Source organism: Trichoderma virens, assembly GCF_000170995.1.
Source record: "Trichoderma virens Gv29-8 chromosome Unknown TRIVIscaffold_4, whole genome shotgun sequence".
Taxonomy (NCBI): Eukaryota; Fungi; Ascomycota; class Sordariomycetes; order Hypocreales; family Hypocreaceae; genus Trichoderma; species Trichoderma virens.
The window spans coordinates 2,574,236-2,589,088 of record NW_014013745.1 but is presented as its reverse complement, the minus strand read 5'-3'; the positions used below and the strand labels follow the sequence as shown (position 1 = coordinate 2,589,088).

Genomic DNA, 14,853 nt, shown 5'->3' with positions numbered 1-14,853 from the left:
TTTGCTTGTAAGCTTCGTTGAACGGCCTGAGTCAATAGTGCGGCATTAGCCTATATCAAATAAGGTACTCCGTAGTTTATGTATATGGCAACTGTATTTAGCCCGTCTGGACTGGCCCCCAGACAAGCAGATCAACTCAAGCAGAATAATATTTATAATTTTCTTGGTTTTTTATAAATAAAACATGAATATCAAGAAGAGAGAGAGAGAGAGAGAGAATTGAAAAAGAAGAAGAGGGGTAAAAAATCATCAGTACGTACTAGGATAGGGCCAATAAAGTCAGGAACATATGCATACAGTCAGGCTACTTCAGATAAAAATGCTAGGCAATAAAGAACAAGAAAATCGATGAAAGAGCGAAAAGGAAAAGACAAGAAAAAAATCCAAATTTGATGCTTTCCTTGTTCAGCACCAAGATTTGGTTACCACCTGCGGGACACCCGCAATCTCAGGATTCCATCTAGTATCATCTCAATATTCGCCATTACTCAACAGTTGATGAATTAATTCTTTGAGTTTCGCGCATTCCAATGCAGCTTGTATAGGTAATACGAGTACATAGTATGGAAATGCCAGATGCTAGATACCACCTGTATACAACAAAGACAGAGGAAACTCTTTAGAGAGGCTAGGGAGATGTGAAACAGGAAGAGAGACATGAGAGAATTGCCAAATTAAAGAAAAGCAAAACAAAACACAGCAAAACAAAACAAAAATTCATATAATCCCCTATAAAGCACACAAAATCAAAGGGTAGCTATATAAAAAGGGAATAAAAAGAAAGAAGCAACATGTAGCCCAGGCGTTCTGCGCTGGAATCGACACCAATCCGGATCTGTTGTATACCCTGACGCCCGTCAACAAGAAAAGAACAGAAAAGAGAACAAAAAAAAAATGCCAACAGCAGCAATCGCTTTTTCAATGAATTCTCAATTCCCCCTCCGAGCCCCGCTATCAGCGGAGCCCAATCACACTCATCTCCAGCGTCCACACTCGTCGAATCCAGACTTTGAGCTTGCCCTCGACGCCCTCAACGTTGTCCAGCTCGATGCCCTCCCACCAGCATCGTCTGGCCGGTTTCCGCCAGAACAAGAGCAGCTTCTGCGCCATGCCGACGGCATTGTTGCCCATTTCATTGCCGCGAATGTCGCTGCGCAATCGAGCTAGTGCCAGGCTGCAAATAACGGCCTTGTTAGGTTCGCCAGCCCGATGGCCCCAGCAATCATCGTGGTTAAAGCCACTGTGTAATACAAAGTTAGCCGACATCCTCCCTTTGACCAAATCAAGCTACAAGAAGAGCGTGGCTCCAAGGCGGGGGAAGGGTGAGGGGGGGATAATCCAATAATAACATACCCTGCCGTCAGCATCTCAATCAGGTGAGCTTCAGTCGTTCCGGGTTCATCGCTTCGTTTCAATCCAGAAAAGATGCCATCCTGCTTGAGCAACGCACGTGCCGCTGCGCGCTTGACTTCAATCATGTCAGGCTGGCTAATATCTGACTTGGGCGGGATAGCATAGAAGTCAAGATCTTCTCTTAGGACGATGATGCCGGCCCTCTTTGAGGTATCCTCTCGGGAGCCCATTGGATCCAGTGGAACAATTTCCCCGTCTTGAGACGTGCCGGGCGATGATTCGGTGGGGATTGACTGAGCAACAGTCCGGAAGAAGTCTAACATGTATTGCAGAGATGCAGGGTCGTACTGTGTTGCCGTTAGTAAGTGTGTCACTTCGATCAGCAATCTGAGATTGGTGGTTTACGAACATCAACCTGCACCGCATCGCTATCGGGAAACCCGCTCATGTGGCCTTCTGGAAATAGCCCGTTGGGAAAGAGGGATAACAGCACAAACTCAGGCAAAGTGAGTAGCTCGTCACGCGAAAGAACGAATCTGGTACCCCTGTTCTCGTTTGTTAGGCGCTTTGTCGCATGTCTTCTTCCGTTTCAAAAATTGCCACTTACCGTAGGTCCATCGTAATTGTCTCATCAGCGCCGACATCTAGGATACTGTTAACAAATTTGCTCTATTTGTTGGTTTCGCCTATCCCCTTCTTCCTTTCTTTTGGAATATTGAGATAAAGACTTGACAAGATAACTCACCTCCAATTGCATTGATAGGTGGTCCACCCTGCTGCACCTGAGTAATAATACTCGAAGCTCCTCCGGCGGCCGCCATTACGTATGAGAATGTGTGGAGAGGACTGTCCCCCTCAGAATATGCGGGCGGTGGTTCGGCGTCGTCGTCCTTACGACTTGACTCTCCCTTGGTGTCTCTGGGAAGCGCACGCTTGGTCTCGGCGACAGGGTCTTGAAAGGCGCGCGCAGCAGCTTGATCGGGGTCAAAGGGCTCCGGGGCGCGAGAGTCGTAGCCGTAAGCTGGCGCAGCGACAGATGCAGAAGCGCTTCCTTCGGGAACAACAGCAGGAAATTTCCCAAAGGGTTCACCACTGAGATGGTCCTGGACCGACGAGAAGAGCGACGAGAATGGCGGAGGGCGGGAAGATGAAGCCTCCGAGATGGGGTACTGTGGCGGCGGCGACTGCTCGGCCTCGTGGGCAGCACTCTCGTTCTCTGCGGCGTCGCGATCTAGGTCGAGATCCAGTTGTTGTTGTTGTCGGGCAGCGGTGGCCGTAGCGGCGTGCTTGTGATGCACCTTGGCCTCGATCAGCTCCGGGGACTCAGACGGTCCGGTTCCAGATTCTTCCGTCTCAGACAACGTGGCGGATTGTTCTTGACAGCAGAGGAGCTCGTCTCGGCGAGGTAGCGGTGATGGTGACGGCGATGGGGGCTGACAAGGGAGATTGACTCGGGCGGGTCAGTGCATCTGGCTCTATCACCGGCAAGAGATTGATGCTGCTAGTAGGCGTGCGGAAAGGAGGCGGGCATTCGCGTGCGAACAAAGGCTTCGCGGCGGTACGATCCAGCGGCTGAAGATGAATTTCCGTCTTCTTTCAGGGCCGAACTAAGTGCTGTGAGCCCGCTGATTGATGGTGCAGATTGGTCTGGTCGATTGATATGTTGACGATGGAGTTGCCGCTGATGAGATGATGGTTTGGGTGGAGACGAACAAGTCAACGCCATAGGCTGTCCACCGAACCAGTCCAGTGCATGATGCTCGTACCCAGCCCGGCGTTGGCCAGCGATGTTCCAGCATCCTTTTAGGGGCTCCTCTGCCAAATACAGGCGGGTTAGCCTCTCATCAAATGGTCATAAGCCCCACTGCAGATGGAACAGACAGCTAAATTGGGCACACTCGCCAGCCAATGGCAGAGCTCCAGCCACACCAAGCTTCACATTAGCCGCCAGAGCCAACAGTGATTGGGAAAAAGCTACAGAGCACCTGCGGAACCACCAATGAAAACGGGCAGGACGGCTCAAGGTACATCTGAAAGAGTATAGGGGCCAATTTCACGCCTGAAATTTTCCTCATTTTACCTGATCCGCTAGGACGAGGCTGATGAGCAAGATGCATCCAGATGTCAAGCCACAACTGCTACCTGCCCGTGCAAGTGCATTTAATACTCCATGTCATACTCCGTACTGTAACTCCATACTATAATTCTAATCCCATAAAACTCCAGTGCCTTGGCTGAATCAATGTCTTTTCTTTACCCGCTTCATTCGCTATCACTATCACCAAAAATAGCCCGTAGGACTGCGGCATTGGCCGTCTTTCCCTCAACAGCCTCATTGCGGTCTGGATTCACTTGGCTTTCGATTATGGGACTCTGCTTGCGCGGCTCCGTTGCTGTTGCAGCTGCTGTGTCCACGCCCACAGGAGATTCGTCCCGAGTTCGAGATGCCGAGAGCAAGGCCATCTGTACGTCTTCCATGGGACTGTCATAAGCCGGCCTCGCACTCGGGCCCGGGGCTGCTTTACCAACTTCGGGCTCATCGTCTCGGCGAGCGTGTGACGGCGGTTTGACATTGAAGCGCTTGCAGAGTAGTCGCGTAGGGTAGAAATCTTCCACCGATCTCGTCATTTTGCCAAACATGCCCATCTTGGCAGCCTCTTCTGCCGGGTCTGGAAGCTTTGGCTCGGGCACAGAGATCAATTCCTTCTCCTGGGCTGGGTCAGCCGAAATGCTATGCGGCGCTTTGGCCGTCGTAAACCTTGATGCCATGAAGCCAGTCATTGGTTTGAATATCCTCGCGCAATTATGGAACTCTGTCATCTCTCGAAGAAACTCGTCATCCGACATTCCCCTGGGCTTATCCGGAAGTGACAATTTGGGATTCGTATGGTGTTCCAGATAGCGTTTGTAACGAGCCCTTTTAGACTCATCGTCTGCGTACGGTCCTCGCAATCCCCTCGCAATGGCCGCTATTGCCGTTTCACGGTCGAGCTTGGGAACTTGCTCCCATAGCATTGTTTGCCTTTCTTCTTCTGACATTGCGAATTTCTCTGGGATCTCGCCTCGGCCGGGGGGCAAATCTGCTCTTCCTGACGCCACAGCCAGCTTCTCTCTGGAAGCGGCAGATATATAGTCAAACACGGATTTCCCAGGAAGGGCCGTTTCTCCAAGGATGGCGGCCCGAGATTTCGCATCGAGGGTGGACGACTTAGCTGCCTCGGCAGTGGAAACAAATGTGGTAGCTCGATCTTCAGCATTAGTGAGCTTAGATGACATCCAGCCGGGAGGAACTGGCGGTGGTGCATATTTGGCCATGGTAATTGTCAAATCTTGCATGGCATTTGCCAAGACAAACCCGTCCAGAGGAAGCCGTCCGTCCTGGCATTTCCGCAAGTTGCTACCAACTCTGGAAGTTTTTGGTATAAATGTCGGAACATTTTTTAGCGACGGGTTCGATGCGGCGGATAACTTCTTTCCTTTCTTCTTCTTTTCGCCTCCAACAACGCGATTATACCTAATCTTAGGTCCAATTTCGTAAGGGTCTTCGTCATCAGAGCCATTGTCATTGAGTATGCCGATTCCTATACCGCCACGCTGAGGCTTCTTCTTGGCGTCTCCCCGAGATAATATCGACAACGTGCTGTCGCGAGAATCAACTTCCTCGTCACTGTCCGCTTTGCTTTCACGGCGTAGTGAAGAAAGCTTTCCCTGCCCATTATGTCCCAGGCCCATACGATCTGTCTTGCGGACGAATCGCAGGACCTCGGCATTATCAGGTGCAAAGAGATGAGTTTCGCCATCTGCCGCATTAGACTTTCCGCCCAGGTCCAGGCGTGCACCTCGTCGCACTTTGGGTCCAATGCCCTGACCGTCTTTCCAGCCCATTCTCCGCAACAACTTTAGGCCCATTGTATCTCCGTCGGCTCTGAAAAGACCCATCAGCCCCCCGGCACGGAGTTCCGCCTGGGTGGACGACCCCAGCCCAGCAAATGCCTGGGTAGTCTTGAGCGTCTGGGCTTCCGCGGCATCCGCAAGGTCCTCTTCATCCATATAATCTTCGGCGCGCTGTTGGGAGTGACCAGCTTCATCTTTGCGGCGATTCGAGCGGCTCGACACAAAGGCAGACGGAGTCCATCCTTCCTTGGATCCGACCGTGTTGAAATAGCTTTCTTGATGGTCAGACGTTAGTGATCTAGGTTGGGGTCGAGAGAGCTGTGACTTACCCTGCGCTCCAGCCACCTGTAAAGGCTCCATGCAGTCTCCGCCTACCCTTTTCATCCCTCACCTCCTGCTTCCACAAGGGAAGATATGAGCCATCGTCGCGTTCGCCCTCCTCAGGCAAAGGGGTGCCGAAGATGGCGTAAGGCGCATGGAGGTCGGCCTCGAAAGTCGCCCGCGATCGTTTGTAGGACATAGGCTTTCGTATTCGGTTAAGTGCCGTGCAAGTGTCTGTGGCATTAGGGGAATTCGAGGCAGCTCAGATCATGGCGTATGCGCGTCAATCGGCGCTTCTGTGATGAGGCGGTCGAAGGGATGGCGATGTCGGTCGTGGGACGAATGAACAGGTCAAGTGTCGGGACAGTTCAGGAACAAGCTTGTCATAGATGCGCTATCGATAAAGTTGAAGAAATCCGACATACATAGAGGTACCAAGGTACCTACTAGCCCGCCAGCTGCCGACTGGTGACCCACTACAGCCAAGACAGAGTCCCAACTCGAGGATGACGGCACTCAGCTCCCTAGGTATGTCATTGCCTGTTGGGTACTAAGGTACTTGCTGCTGAGTGCTTTCAGCTGCTCCAGTGAAGTACTTGAATGGATCTAATCTAAAGCCAGTGCCCTCTTGTGTGTTATTTCCGTTTCCGGCTTTCTTTTGAGTTTGCTCAAGTGAAATCATCCACGATGCAAAGAAGAGGATGACCAATGTTTGCAAAACCCACTGCGCATGCTCTGGCCCTTGTGATACCTCACTCGTCAGCTTACGTGTCAGTGAGGCATCCGTTGTTCTTAGTGATGGTTATGGAGATGTGGTTCCAAGGCGGGTGATTCTGCGCCTAGTTGGAGCTATCGATGCCCTTTTGATTTGCGGGCTGCTAAGGCCACACGAGTCGCGTTTAGTGCAATTAGCTTTCAGCTCCCTAATACGATATAAGTGGTCTGCAATAGGGGGGCTTTTCTGCTGACAGCCCGGGCAGTTGATAACGCATTATCATCATACTGGTGGAAGTAGAAATTGGACGCCCAGCCACCTCGAGCACAATGATGAAATAGGGCAGAGGACGGGGTAAGACACAGACAAAAAGGGAGTCAGGAGCGCACAAAAAAGGGTGAACAATGGGCCAAGACAAAAAGAAAAAAACGGAAAAGGAAAAAAGAGCCCGGTGCATTGATGTTTCAAGTCATGTTTATCAGCGACAGGACGGACAGGGAGCGTGCTGGCATCCTCCGGACACTCAATGGGCCTTGTGGTGGGACGACAGCCAGCTGCAGCACAGATGCCCAAATGCCAGCTCAGGCGTGGACAAACAAACCTTCAGGTTCAATGACCCCATTCGAACGAACATGTGCTGTGGAGCCTACAGCCGTGACGGCGCTGAGGGGATGCCTTAGTAGATGAGCTGGCCCCAGCCCCCATCCAACCACTGAGCGATTCACGGCCCCTGGTGTGCTAGTTCCAGCGAGCCAGGTTGAGCCACGAGCCCTGCAGGCCCTGATGGAACAAGCTGGGCGAAAGGCGTCGAGTGTCGTGCTGTGTTGTGTTGTGAATGTCTACGGGTGTTTTTCTTTGTTCGTACGAGGGGCGTGGTACTGTAGCTGATGTACCTACCTTGGCCCTTGTACATACATGCTGAGTCGGGGCTGCTGTCTGCACAGGTCCTCACACGCAGGTACGAAGTACCGCCGTGGTGGATTCGCAGCGCTGGCTCGAGGTTAATGGATAGCACTGCGGAGCACCAGCTGCCGTACCCAGCCGTGCCAAATCTCGCCCATCTCGCCCATCTCTCCGTGTCTCCGTGCTGGCAGTACCTCTGGCAGTACCTCTGGCAGTACCTCTGGCACTGCCGCTCCGTGATATCTCGATACCTCGTGAGATACAGCCCCCCGGCGCTGCGTTACCTCATCCATCCTACCTGTACCCATTCTCACCCTGTTCTCCCCCAGCCCTCGCCCTGACAACGCGTGGATCTTCTCCTTTTTTATCTCGCAGCAGAGGAGGGACATTGATGCTTCCGTGACGCACGCGGGCCTTGCTTAATCTCGCCTCGCCCAGCGTTCGACGGCCTCTGTGAGCCTTTTTGCAGCCCGAGGCCGGCCCTGGCATCCCAAGCACTGCTTGACCACTTTGACCGCTCGCCATGACAACCACAGCGTCTCAAGGCTCCGACTTCTCCCACACCTCCCCCTCGCGAGCCCCATCCCGGTCATATTCCACACGCTCCTCCCGCCCCCCTCCCGTGCCAGTATCCTCTTCTGGCGGCGCGGCTACTCCGTCTCCCAACTCCAACTCCACGTACCATCACCATCACCATTACCAACCCCAAGCTCAAGCCCAGAGCCAGAGCCAGAGCCAACCTCAGCAGGCGCAGCAACAGCAGCAGCCTCGCCACCATCGCCGCAGCTCCTCATCGTCCCGCCCAGCTCAGGAGCCTCCGTCGGCTCAAAATGACTACGAAACTTCGCAACTAGCCGCATCCCAGTCCAAGCGCAGCTCCAGCCGAGATCGCCCACCGCTCTCCTCTAATAACAGGGCAGCGGACGCCTCTCGATCCCATCGAAGGAGCACCAGCATCCGTTCCGCACACACTCGTCAAGGCCACTCCGAAATGCCTCCCTCGGCCGTCGCCAACAATGGCAGCGCTGCCGCTGCGTCGCACAGCGCTTCACATGGCGCCGCCGACGCGACTCACGCCTCGTCCAGCGCCAAGCAGTCGAGGTCGCGCACCACCATTCCCACGCAGTCTGGCAAGTGGATCTTGGGCAAGACCATCGGCGCTGGCAGCATGGGCAAGGTGAAGCTGGCTCGCAAAGAAGATGGGAGTGAACAGGTTCGCGGCTACCCCCTTTGCTTATATTAAGCTTGATATACTTGGTTTATGACGTCGTCTGCTAACGCTGTTGGCTGTTTCAAAGGTTGCCTGCAAAATCATCCCTCGTGGCTCTACCGATGATGGCCACCAGAGTCGGGCGGAAAAGGAGCGCGCAGATCAGTCCAAAGAAATCCGAACTGCTCGTGAAGCTGCTATCGTCACCCTTCTCCACCACCCTCACATTTGTGGGATGCGGGATGTGGTCCGCACAAATTACCATTGGTACATGCTCTTTGAGTATGTCAACGGTGGTCAGATGCTCGACTACATCATTTCCCACGGCAAACTCAAGGAGAAGCAGGCCCGTAAATTCAGCCGTCAGATAGCCAGTGCTCTTGACTATTGTCACCGGAACAGCATCGTGCATCGCGATTTAAAAATCGAAAACATCCTCATCAGCAAGACTGGCGACATCAAAATCATCGATTTTGGTCTTAGCAATCTGTTCTCGCCTCGCGGCCATCTCAAGACCTTCTGCGGCAGTCTTTACTTCGCCGCCCCCGAGCTGCTGCAAGCAAGAGCATACACGGGACCTGAGGTTGACGTGTGGAGTTTTGGTATCGTCCTCTACGTTCTCGTTTGCGGCAAGGTGCCTTTCGACGATCAGAGCATGCCTGCTCTTCATGCAAAGATCAAAAAGGGACTTGTCGACTACCCAAGCTGGCTTTCAAATGGTGAGCACCCATAAATCCCCTGACATACAATGGAGTACCAGCTAACATTGATTTCTCTAGAATGCAAGCATCTCATGTCCCGAATGTTGGTTACCGATCCCAAGCAGCGAGCCACCATGCAAGAAGTTATGAACCACCCATGGATGGTTAAGGGATTCAGTGGGCCTCCAGACAATTATCTTCCAGTCCGAGAGCCACTTACCGCAGACCTCGAGCCAGAAGTCATCCATGCCATGCAGGGATTCAACTTCGGTTCGCCCGAAACCATACGCGCCCAGCTTACAAAGGTCATCGAGTCTGAGGATTATCAACAGGCCGTCAAGGCATACCAAAGAGAAAAGGATCAGCCGCAGCCCACCAAAGACAGCGAGAAGAAGCGCGGATTTGGCTTTGACTTTTACAAGAGGAGAAACTCCAACAGTCGTGATACCCTTAGCGGGCCGAGCTCCGAGGCGTTACAAATTGGCGCTGACCCCCTTAATGCGTTCAACCCGCTCACCTCCATCTATTATCTCGTCAAGGAGAAGCAAGATCGTGAACATGCGGAGATGAGCCCACCCCCGGCTACGGCACGTGACAAGGAAAAAGAAAAGGAACGCGAAAGAGAAAGAGAGCGCGAGCGCGAGCGAGAACGTGAACGGGAGAGGGAACGAGAACGTGAAAAGGAGAAAGAAAGGGAGCGCGAGCGCGAACGTGAGCGCGAGCGCGAACGTGAGCGTGAGCGTGAAAAACTACCAGAGCCCGTGCCAGATTTGGTACCCCCCCAAGCAGCCCATACTAATGCTGCAGCGTATGAAATGCCGGGCGAGAGACCTACAGGCGGGCGAACTCGACCTAGAGCTCGTACTCACGGCGAAGATGATGCGCCGGATTTGGTGAAGCAGCAGCATGTGCCTGTCGCACCCGAGACAAAGGCCGAACAGCTACAGAAGAAAGAGAGCACCACTGCCGGCATACTGCGGCGCTTCAGCACTCGAAAACGCAGGGAGCCTGCGGAAAAGGAGAGGGACCGCTCCCACCCACCTGTGGTGCATGTTCACTCGCCCCCCGAAGGTGCTCCTACAGCGCCTAGAAAGAGTTTCAGCATCCGACGTGGTCGGCGAGAGCGTGACGACCAAGGTCGCATCGCACTACCATCTGGCGGCAGCCAGCCGCAACATAGTGAGCTTCTGAGCCCCCCTCTATCAGCTGGCGGCGTTCGTGGGTCGCGGAAATCGGGTCTTGGACGATCGACCAGCGTAAATTCAGCAGACCTTCGTCGACGAGACAATGGCAGTATGTCAACGAGAGAGCCACCGTTGACGAGCGGTTCGGACCAATCCGTTTCAAACGACCAGTCCTCAACAGTACAAAGGAGCCATGGGCACTCGCAGTCGGTGGCAATGAGAGCCAAATCACTGGGACACGCACGTCGTGAGAGCGTTCAGCAACGTCGACTTCGTAGAGAAGCTGCCCAAGAGTCTAATGTACCTGAAGAAACGGACTTGGAGCAAGAGCAAAGCGGTGTTTCCACTGATAGATTAGACAGCGCTGAGTTAGCGAAACCGGTATACCTCAAGGGTCTTTTCAGTGTTTCAACCACCTCGGGCAAGTCGGTTCCGGCCATCCGTGCTGATATTCGAAGGGTCTTGAGACAGCTCAATGTCGACTATATCGAAATTCGAGGAGGCTTCAGCTGCAAGTACACGCCAAGCATCGACTTAAACAGGGTTCATGATGCACCGAGCAGCCCGCCATCTCAAACCCCGGGGCACCGCCGTCGCTTTAGCTTTGGTGGCCTCATGCGAGGCGAGGACCGTGATCGCGACGACATCCCCCAGATGGAACGATCTCCCGTAACGCCAAGAACTCCGGGACGACAGGATCGCGATCGCAACCGTGATCACAGCTACTCCAACTCCGAAGAGTCGGTGGATAGCATCCCCCGAAGGAGCGGAGGAGCATCGAGACGCGTGCCCGGAGAGACGACAACGCAGGTGCAAAGCGATCTGGGAGGCAGCATGGTGATGGAATTTGAGATATTCATTGTCAAGGTTCCTCTACTTTCTCTACACGGCATCCAGTTCAAGAGAATGACTGGGAACACGTGGCAGTACAAGAACATGGCAGAGCAAATCCTCAAGGAGCTGAGGCTTTGATTTGTTTTCTCTCTCAGGTCCTTTTAAAAAAAAAAAGCAAAAGCAAGGAAAATGGCGCATATTTTGGGCTAGCGATGTTGTTGGTGGACGCATGGAACAGCTGACTTGAGGTGGAGGCAAGGGGAGGAAGAAAAGAGGTATGGGAAAGGGATCCTCCATCTATTGCTACGAAGGGGAGTCTCTTTCGCCATATCGGCGAGTAATGACAATTATTGAAAAATAGAAGGAGAGGGCGCCTTTGTATATGGCATGTTGCGGCATTTCACGTACGTAGCCGGAGTTTTCTTTTCTTTCTTTCGTTTTGCACTTTTCATTTCTACCCTTGATAGTGTGAGGATTTCGGGACTGGCAGTCGGACGAGCGCCAGCGAAGGGATGAGAACTGTTTGGGGTGGCGCTTTAATCATCACATTGGGGAGCACATGAGGCATACATCTTGGTTACTTATCAACGCTTAGATTACGTACTAATAAATAGCAATATGATTCGCGATATGGGAGCCTTGCCTTTTACCTTTTTCCTGTTCATTTGGTTTTTTAATTGTAGCCATTGGAGTCAAGTTGAGTGTTGATGGGTGTAAATTACCTTACCCATGATGTGGAATTTGGTGATGGTTGCCAGTCATTGTCGAGAGGTATCAATGTTTCATGCAACGTGAGTTGCGCTAACATTTACAGAGTAGCACGGATGATATAATACCTGTACCGTCTGTACTACCAAGGTTTGTTTCACCCCGAAACACTGTTTGCCTGTGTTTCTCATTTGTCCATTGTTTGCGTATGGCATGAATGCCAAACAAGCCTCTTAGTGCTCCGTGCCATCCAGGTCGGTTATTTAGTAGAACATCATGCAGGTTGGCCATGTCAATTGGTAGGGGTAACGAGGGCTATGAAACCCTAGGAAGAGATGCTCGTACAGCAGAACCGCTGTTGGTTGTCTCATGCTATGCGTGCTTTTTCGACCATCAATTTGGATCTGCAAGGGAAGACTGAGACAAAGATACCATGTAAGTACCTCGCCAGGTACTACTCGCAGTCAGTAATAAAGCACTCATGAGGTACTTGGCAACAGGGCTCTAGCGCGGGCTGGATAAGGCAACTGCAGCCCAGGACAAGGTATACCAGGTAGTGCGAAGTACGTGTATGCGCGTGTAATTGGAAGCGACCTTGGACGGCACTCCATTGGTACTTTTCCCAGCGCCGCATGCACACCATCGCGCTCCGTACCTCCCACCTACGTAATCGGGTCCTCGCCTACCAGGTCGCCTACAGGCAAGGCAAGGTAAGGCAAGGCAAGGCACGGCAAGAGCATGCGGGTCTCGATTTGCATGGTCACCTGCGTCGCCGCGAGTGCACGCGGACGGCAGAAAAAAGGCCCGGCAGGTGCAGCGTTGTGACCCTCTTTTGCTCTTGCTCGTGCCTCTGTTTTTGCCTCTTTGCCGCTAGACACTCCAAACGCGGGGCCTGCTATGCTGCTTTCGGCGATTCTGCCGCCTCTGACCGTCCACGCAACCTGCAGCCGCCAGCCTCTTTCGCTCTTCCTCTCTCGCTTGATAGCAGCTTTGGCCTCGATTCTCAGCTCCTCACACTAGCCGCCGTCCGTTTCTTCATCCCTCAGTCGGCTCGGCCTCTGTGCTTGTTATTTCGCTCACCTGCCCTGTTCCTTGGACGATTCACCGGACTGCTGAAGAAAAAGGAACCCAGAACCAGATCCCTGGCCCAGTGCTCACGAGAAAGCACGAGATTCCGGACTCTACTACCAGAACGCGGACTCTAGGTTGCCCGCCATGACTGAGGTTTCATCCACCAGGCTGTACTTGGGAAACCTCCCTCGACATGGTCCATCTCCATTGCTTCCCGCTCCCCGTGGCTACCACTAACTGGCTTCCCGCAGCTACCAAGGCCGATGTCGAGGCTCACTTTGCGACCCACGGTACCGGAGAGATTACCGAAGTAAAGCTGATGAATGGCTTCGGCTTCATCGAGTACAAGGACGCAATGGACGCCCGCGATGTCGTCCCAGGTTCGCCCGCCCCGTCCAATCAACGCTTGCTATGGGGTCCATCGTTGCTAACCAGTCGCGCTTTCTTGCCGCCGTCGAATAGCCTTTCGTATGTCATCGCCCTAACATTTCTTCTTTCCCCGTCCAAAACCCCCGTCGCCTTCATTCCGCTCGGGTGCTAATTCGCGATTGAAATAAAGATGGATCCGATTTTATGGGAGAACGCCTCACCGTTCAGTTTGCCCGTGGAACTCGACACCGAGAGGGCGGTATGGGGCACGAGCGTGCTCCGCCGCGACCGCGTAGAACTCCTCATCGAATGCAGATCACAGGACTTCCGAATGATACCAGTTGGCAGGTCTGTTCCCTCTCCCAGTTTATTGCTCCTGGACTCCACGGGAATTGCGTGCCTTTTCTATCATATACTTGGAGCGTTTTGGTTTGCTATGCCTTGCTTTGGGTCGGCGCATGCACCCCGCATCGTCCTTCCCTCCCCCTTCGTTCTGGACTGGCGACTCCGGCCTGGCATCCCTGGTTCCTGACTTGATGGATTTTTTGGCTTGCCGATACGTGGACTTTTTTTTCTCGAGGCTTTTCTCCTCCTTGGCAACGACTTACATGGATTCTGCGAATAGGACCTTAAAGATTTCGCCCGTCAGTCAAGCCTTGACGTGGTGTACTCTGAGACTGGCCGTGACTCTAATGGTCGAGGGTGAGTTTTCATCAGCTGTTCAACTCATACGATTGCTGCTAACAAAATGACCCTTAGCTTTGTCGAGTTCGAGACTGCAGCAGATCTGAGAACAGCTGTCGAAAAGCTGGATGGCCGCGAGTTCAAGGGAAGTCGCGTCCAGTGCCTCGTCGACGTAAGTTGCTGCCACGACAGCCTCAGCCATGCCCCTCACACGGGCCAATTGCTTACCCATGTACACTTCAGACTCAACCCGACATGCCACCTGGGCCACGGGATCGTGGCCGATCCCGCTCGCCAGGGCGCCGGCCATACCCGCCTCCAGCATTTGATAACTATGACCGCCGAGGACCGCCTCACCGAGGATACAGTCGCGAGGCCGGCCCGTCGTATGGCTACCGTGATCGAAGCCCTCGTCGCGAGTATTACGATGACAGAGCACCCCGCTATCGTTCGCCCCCCCGAAGACCGGTGGAAGATTACCCGCCGCCTCGAGGACGTTATGAAGAGCCTTACCGCCGTGATTATCCGCCCCCTCCCGACCCTTACGCAAACGGAGGTCGACCGGCGTATGACCGGCCACCAAGAGAATTCCCCCCAAGAGAGCCAGCATACCCCAGAGAGGGTGGGTATGCGCGTGACTACGATCGTGGCGGGCGCTACTGGTAAATTCATTCTCTATTCCATCTCTTGTCTCAGAGCACACATCGTATAGCTTTTACTTCACCTCCCCTACCGCCCGAATTCTTTCTTCTTTTCGTGTCTCTTATGTATACACTCGCTCCCTTGGCGGAATTGGCCTTGACCAAAGGTGATAGATGACCACGGATTTTTTTCTCAATTCGAAAAGTTGGCCGCCTGGCCTGGAGAGACTGGTTCTTACGGGTTCGTAGCTAGTGCGGGGGGTGG

The 14,853-nt window shown here is 53.3% G+C and overlaps 3 protein-coding genes across 3 annotated transcripts; 2 read left to right on the top strand and 1 right to left on the bottom strand.

Moving 5' to 3' along the window:
- Positions 1 to 954: 954 nt before the first annotated feature.
- TRIVIDRAFT_190202 (uncharacterized protein) lies at positions 955 to 5,767 on the bottom strand (the record flags this gene model as incomplete). The annotated part of the gene is made up of 7 exons (XM_014103725.1): positions 955 to 1,240; positions 1,354 to 1,700; positions 1,763 to 1,898; positions 1,961 to 1,997; positions 2,099 to 2,584; positions 3,630 to 5,518; positions 5,577 to 5,767. The coding sequence occupies 7 exons, from the start codon at positions 5,765 to 5,767 to the stop codon at positions 955 to 957; spliced, it is 3,372 nt and encodes a 1,123-aa protein (XP_013959200.1).
- A 1,993-nt stretch (positions 5,768 to 7,760) lies between these two features.
- TRIVIDRAFT_112776 (uncharacterized protein) lies at positions 7,761 to 11,253 on the top strand (the record flags this gene model as incomplete). Its single annotated transcript, XM_014103724.2, has 3 exons — positions 7,761 to 8,399; positions 8,485 to 9,115; positions 9,176 to 11,253. Coding segments are annotated over 3 exons (3,348 nt in total), but the record flags the coding sequence as incomplete, so codon positions are not given.
- Positions 11,254 to 13,038: 1,785 nt separating this feature from the next.
- On the top strand, positions 13,039 to 14,613 carry TRIVIDRAFT_145450 (uncharacterized protein; the record flags this gene model as incomplete). The annotated part of the gene is made up of 6 exons (XM_014103723.1): positions 13,039 to 13,090; positions 13,146 to 13,274; positions 13,454 to 13,611; positions 13,889 to 13,965; positions 14,023 to 14,119; positions 14,191 to 14,613. The coding sequence occupies 6 exons, from the start codon at positions 13,039 to 13,041 to the stop codon at positions 14,611 to 14,613; spliced, it is 936 nt and encodes a 311-aa protein (XP_013959198.1).
- Positions 14,614 to 14,853: the final 240 nt, after the last annotated feature.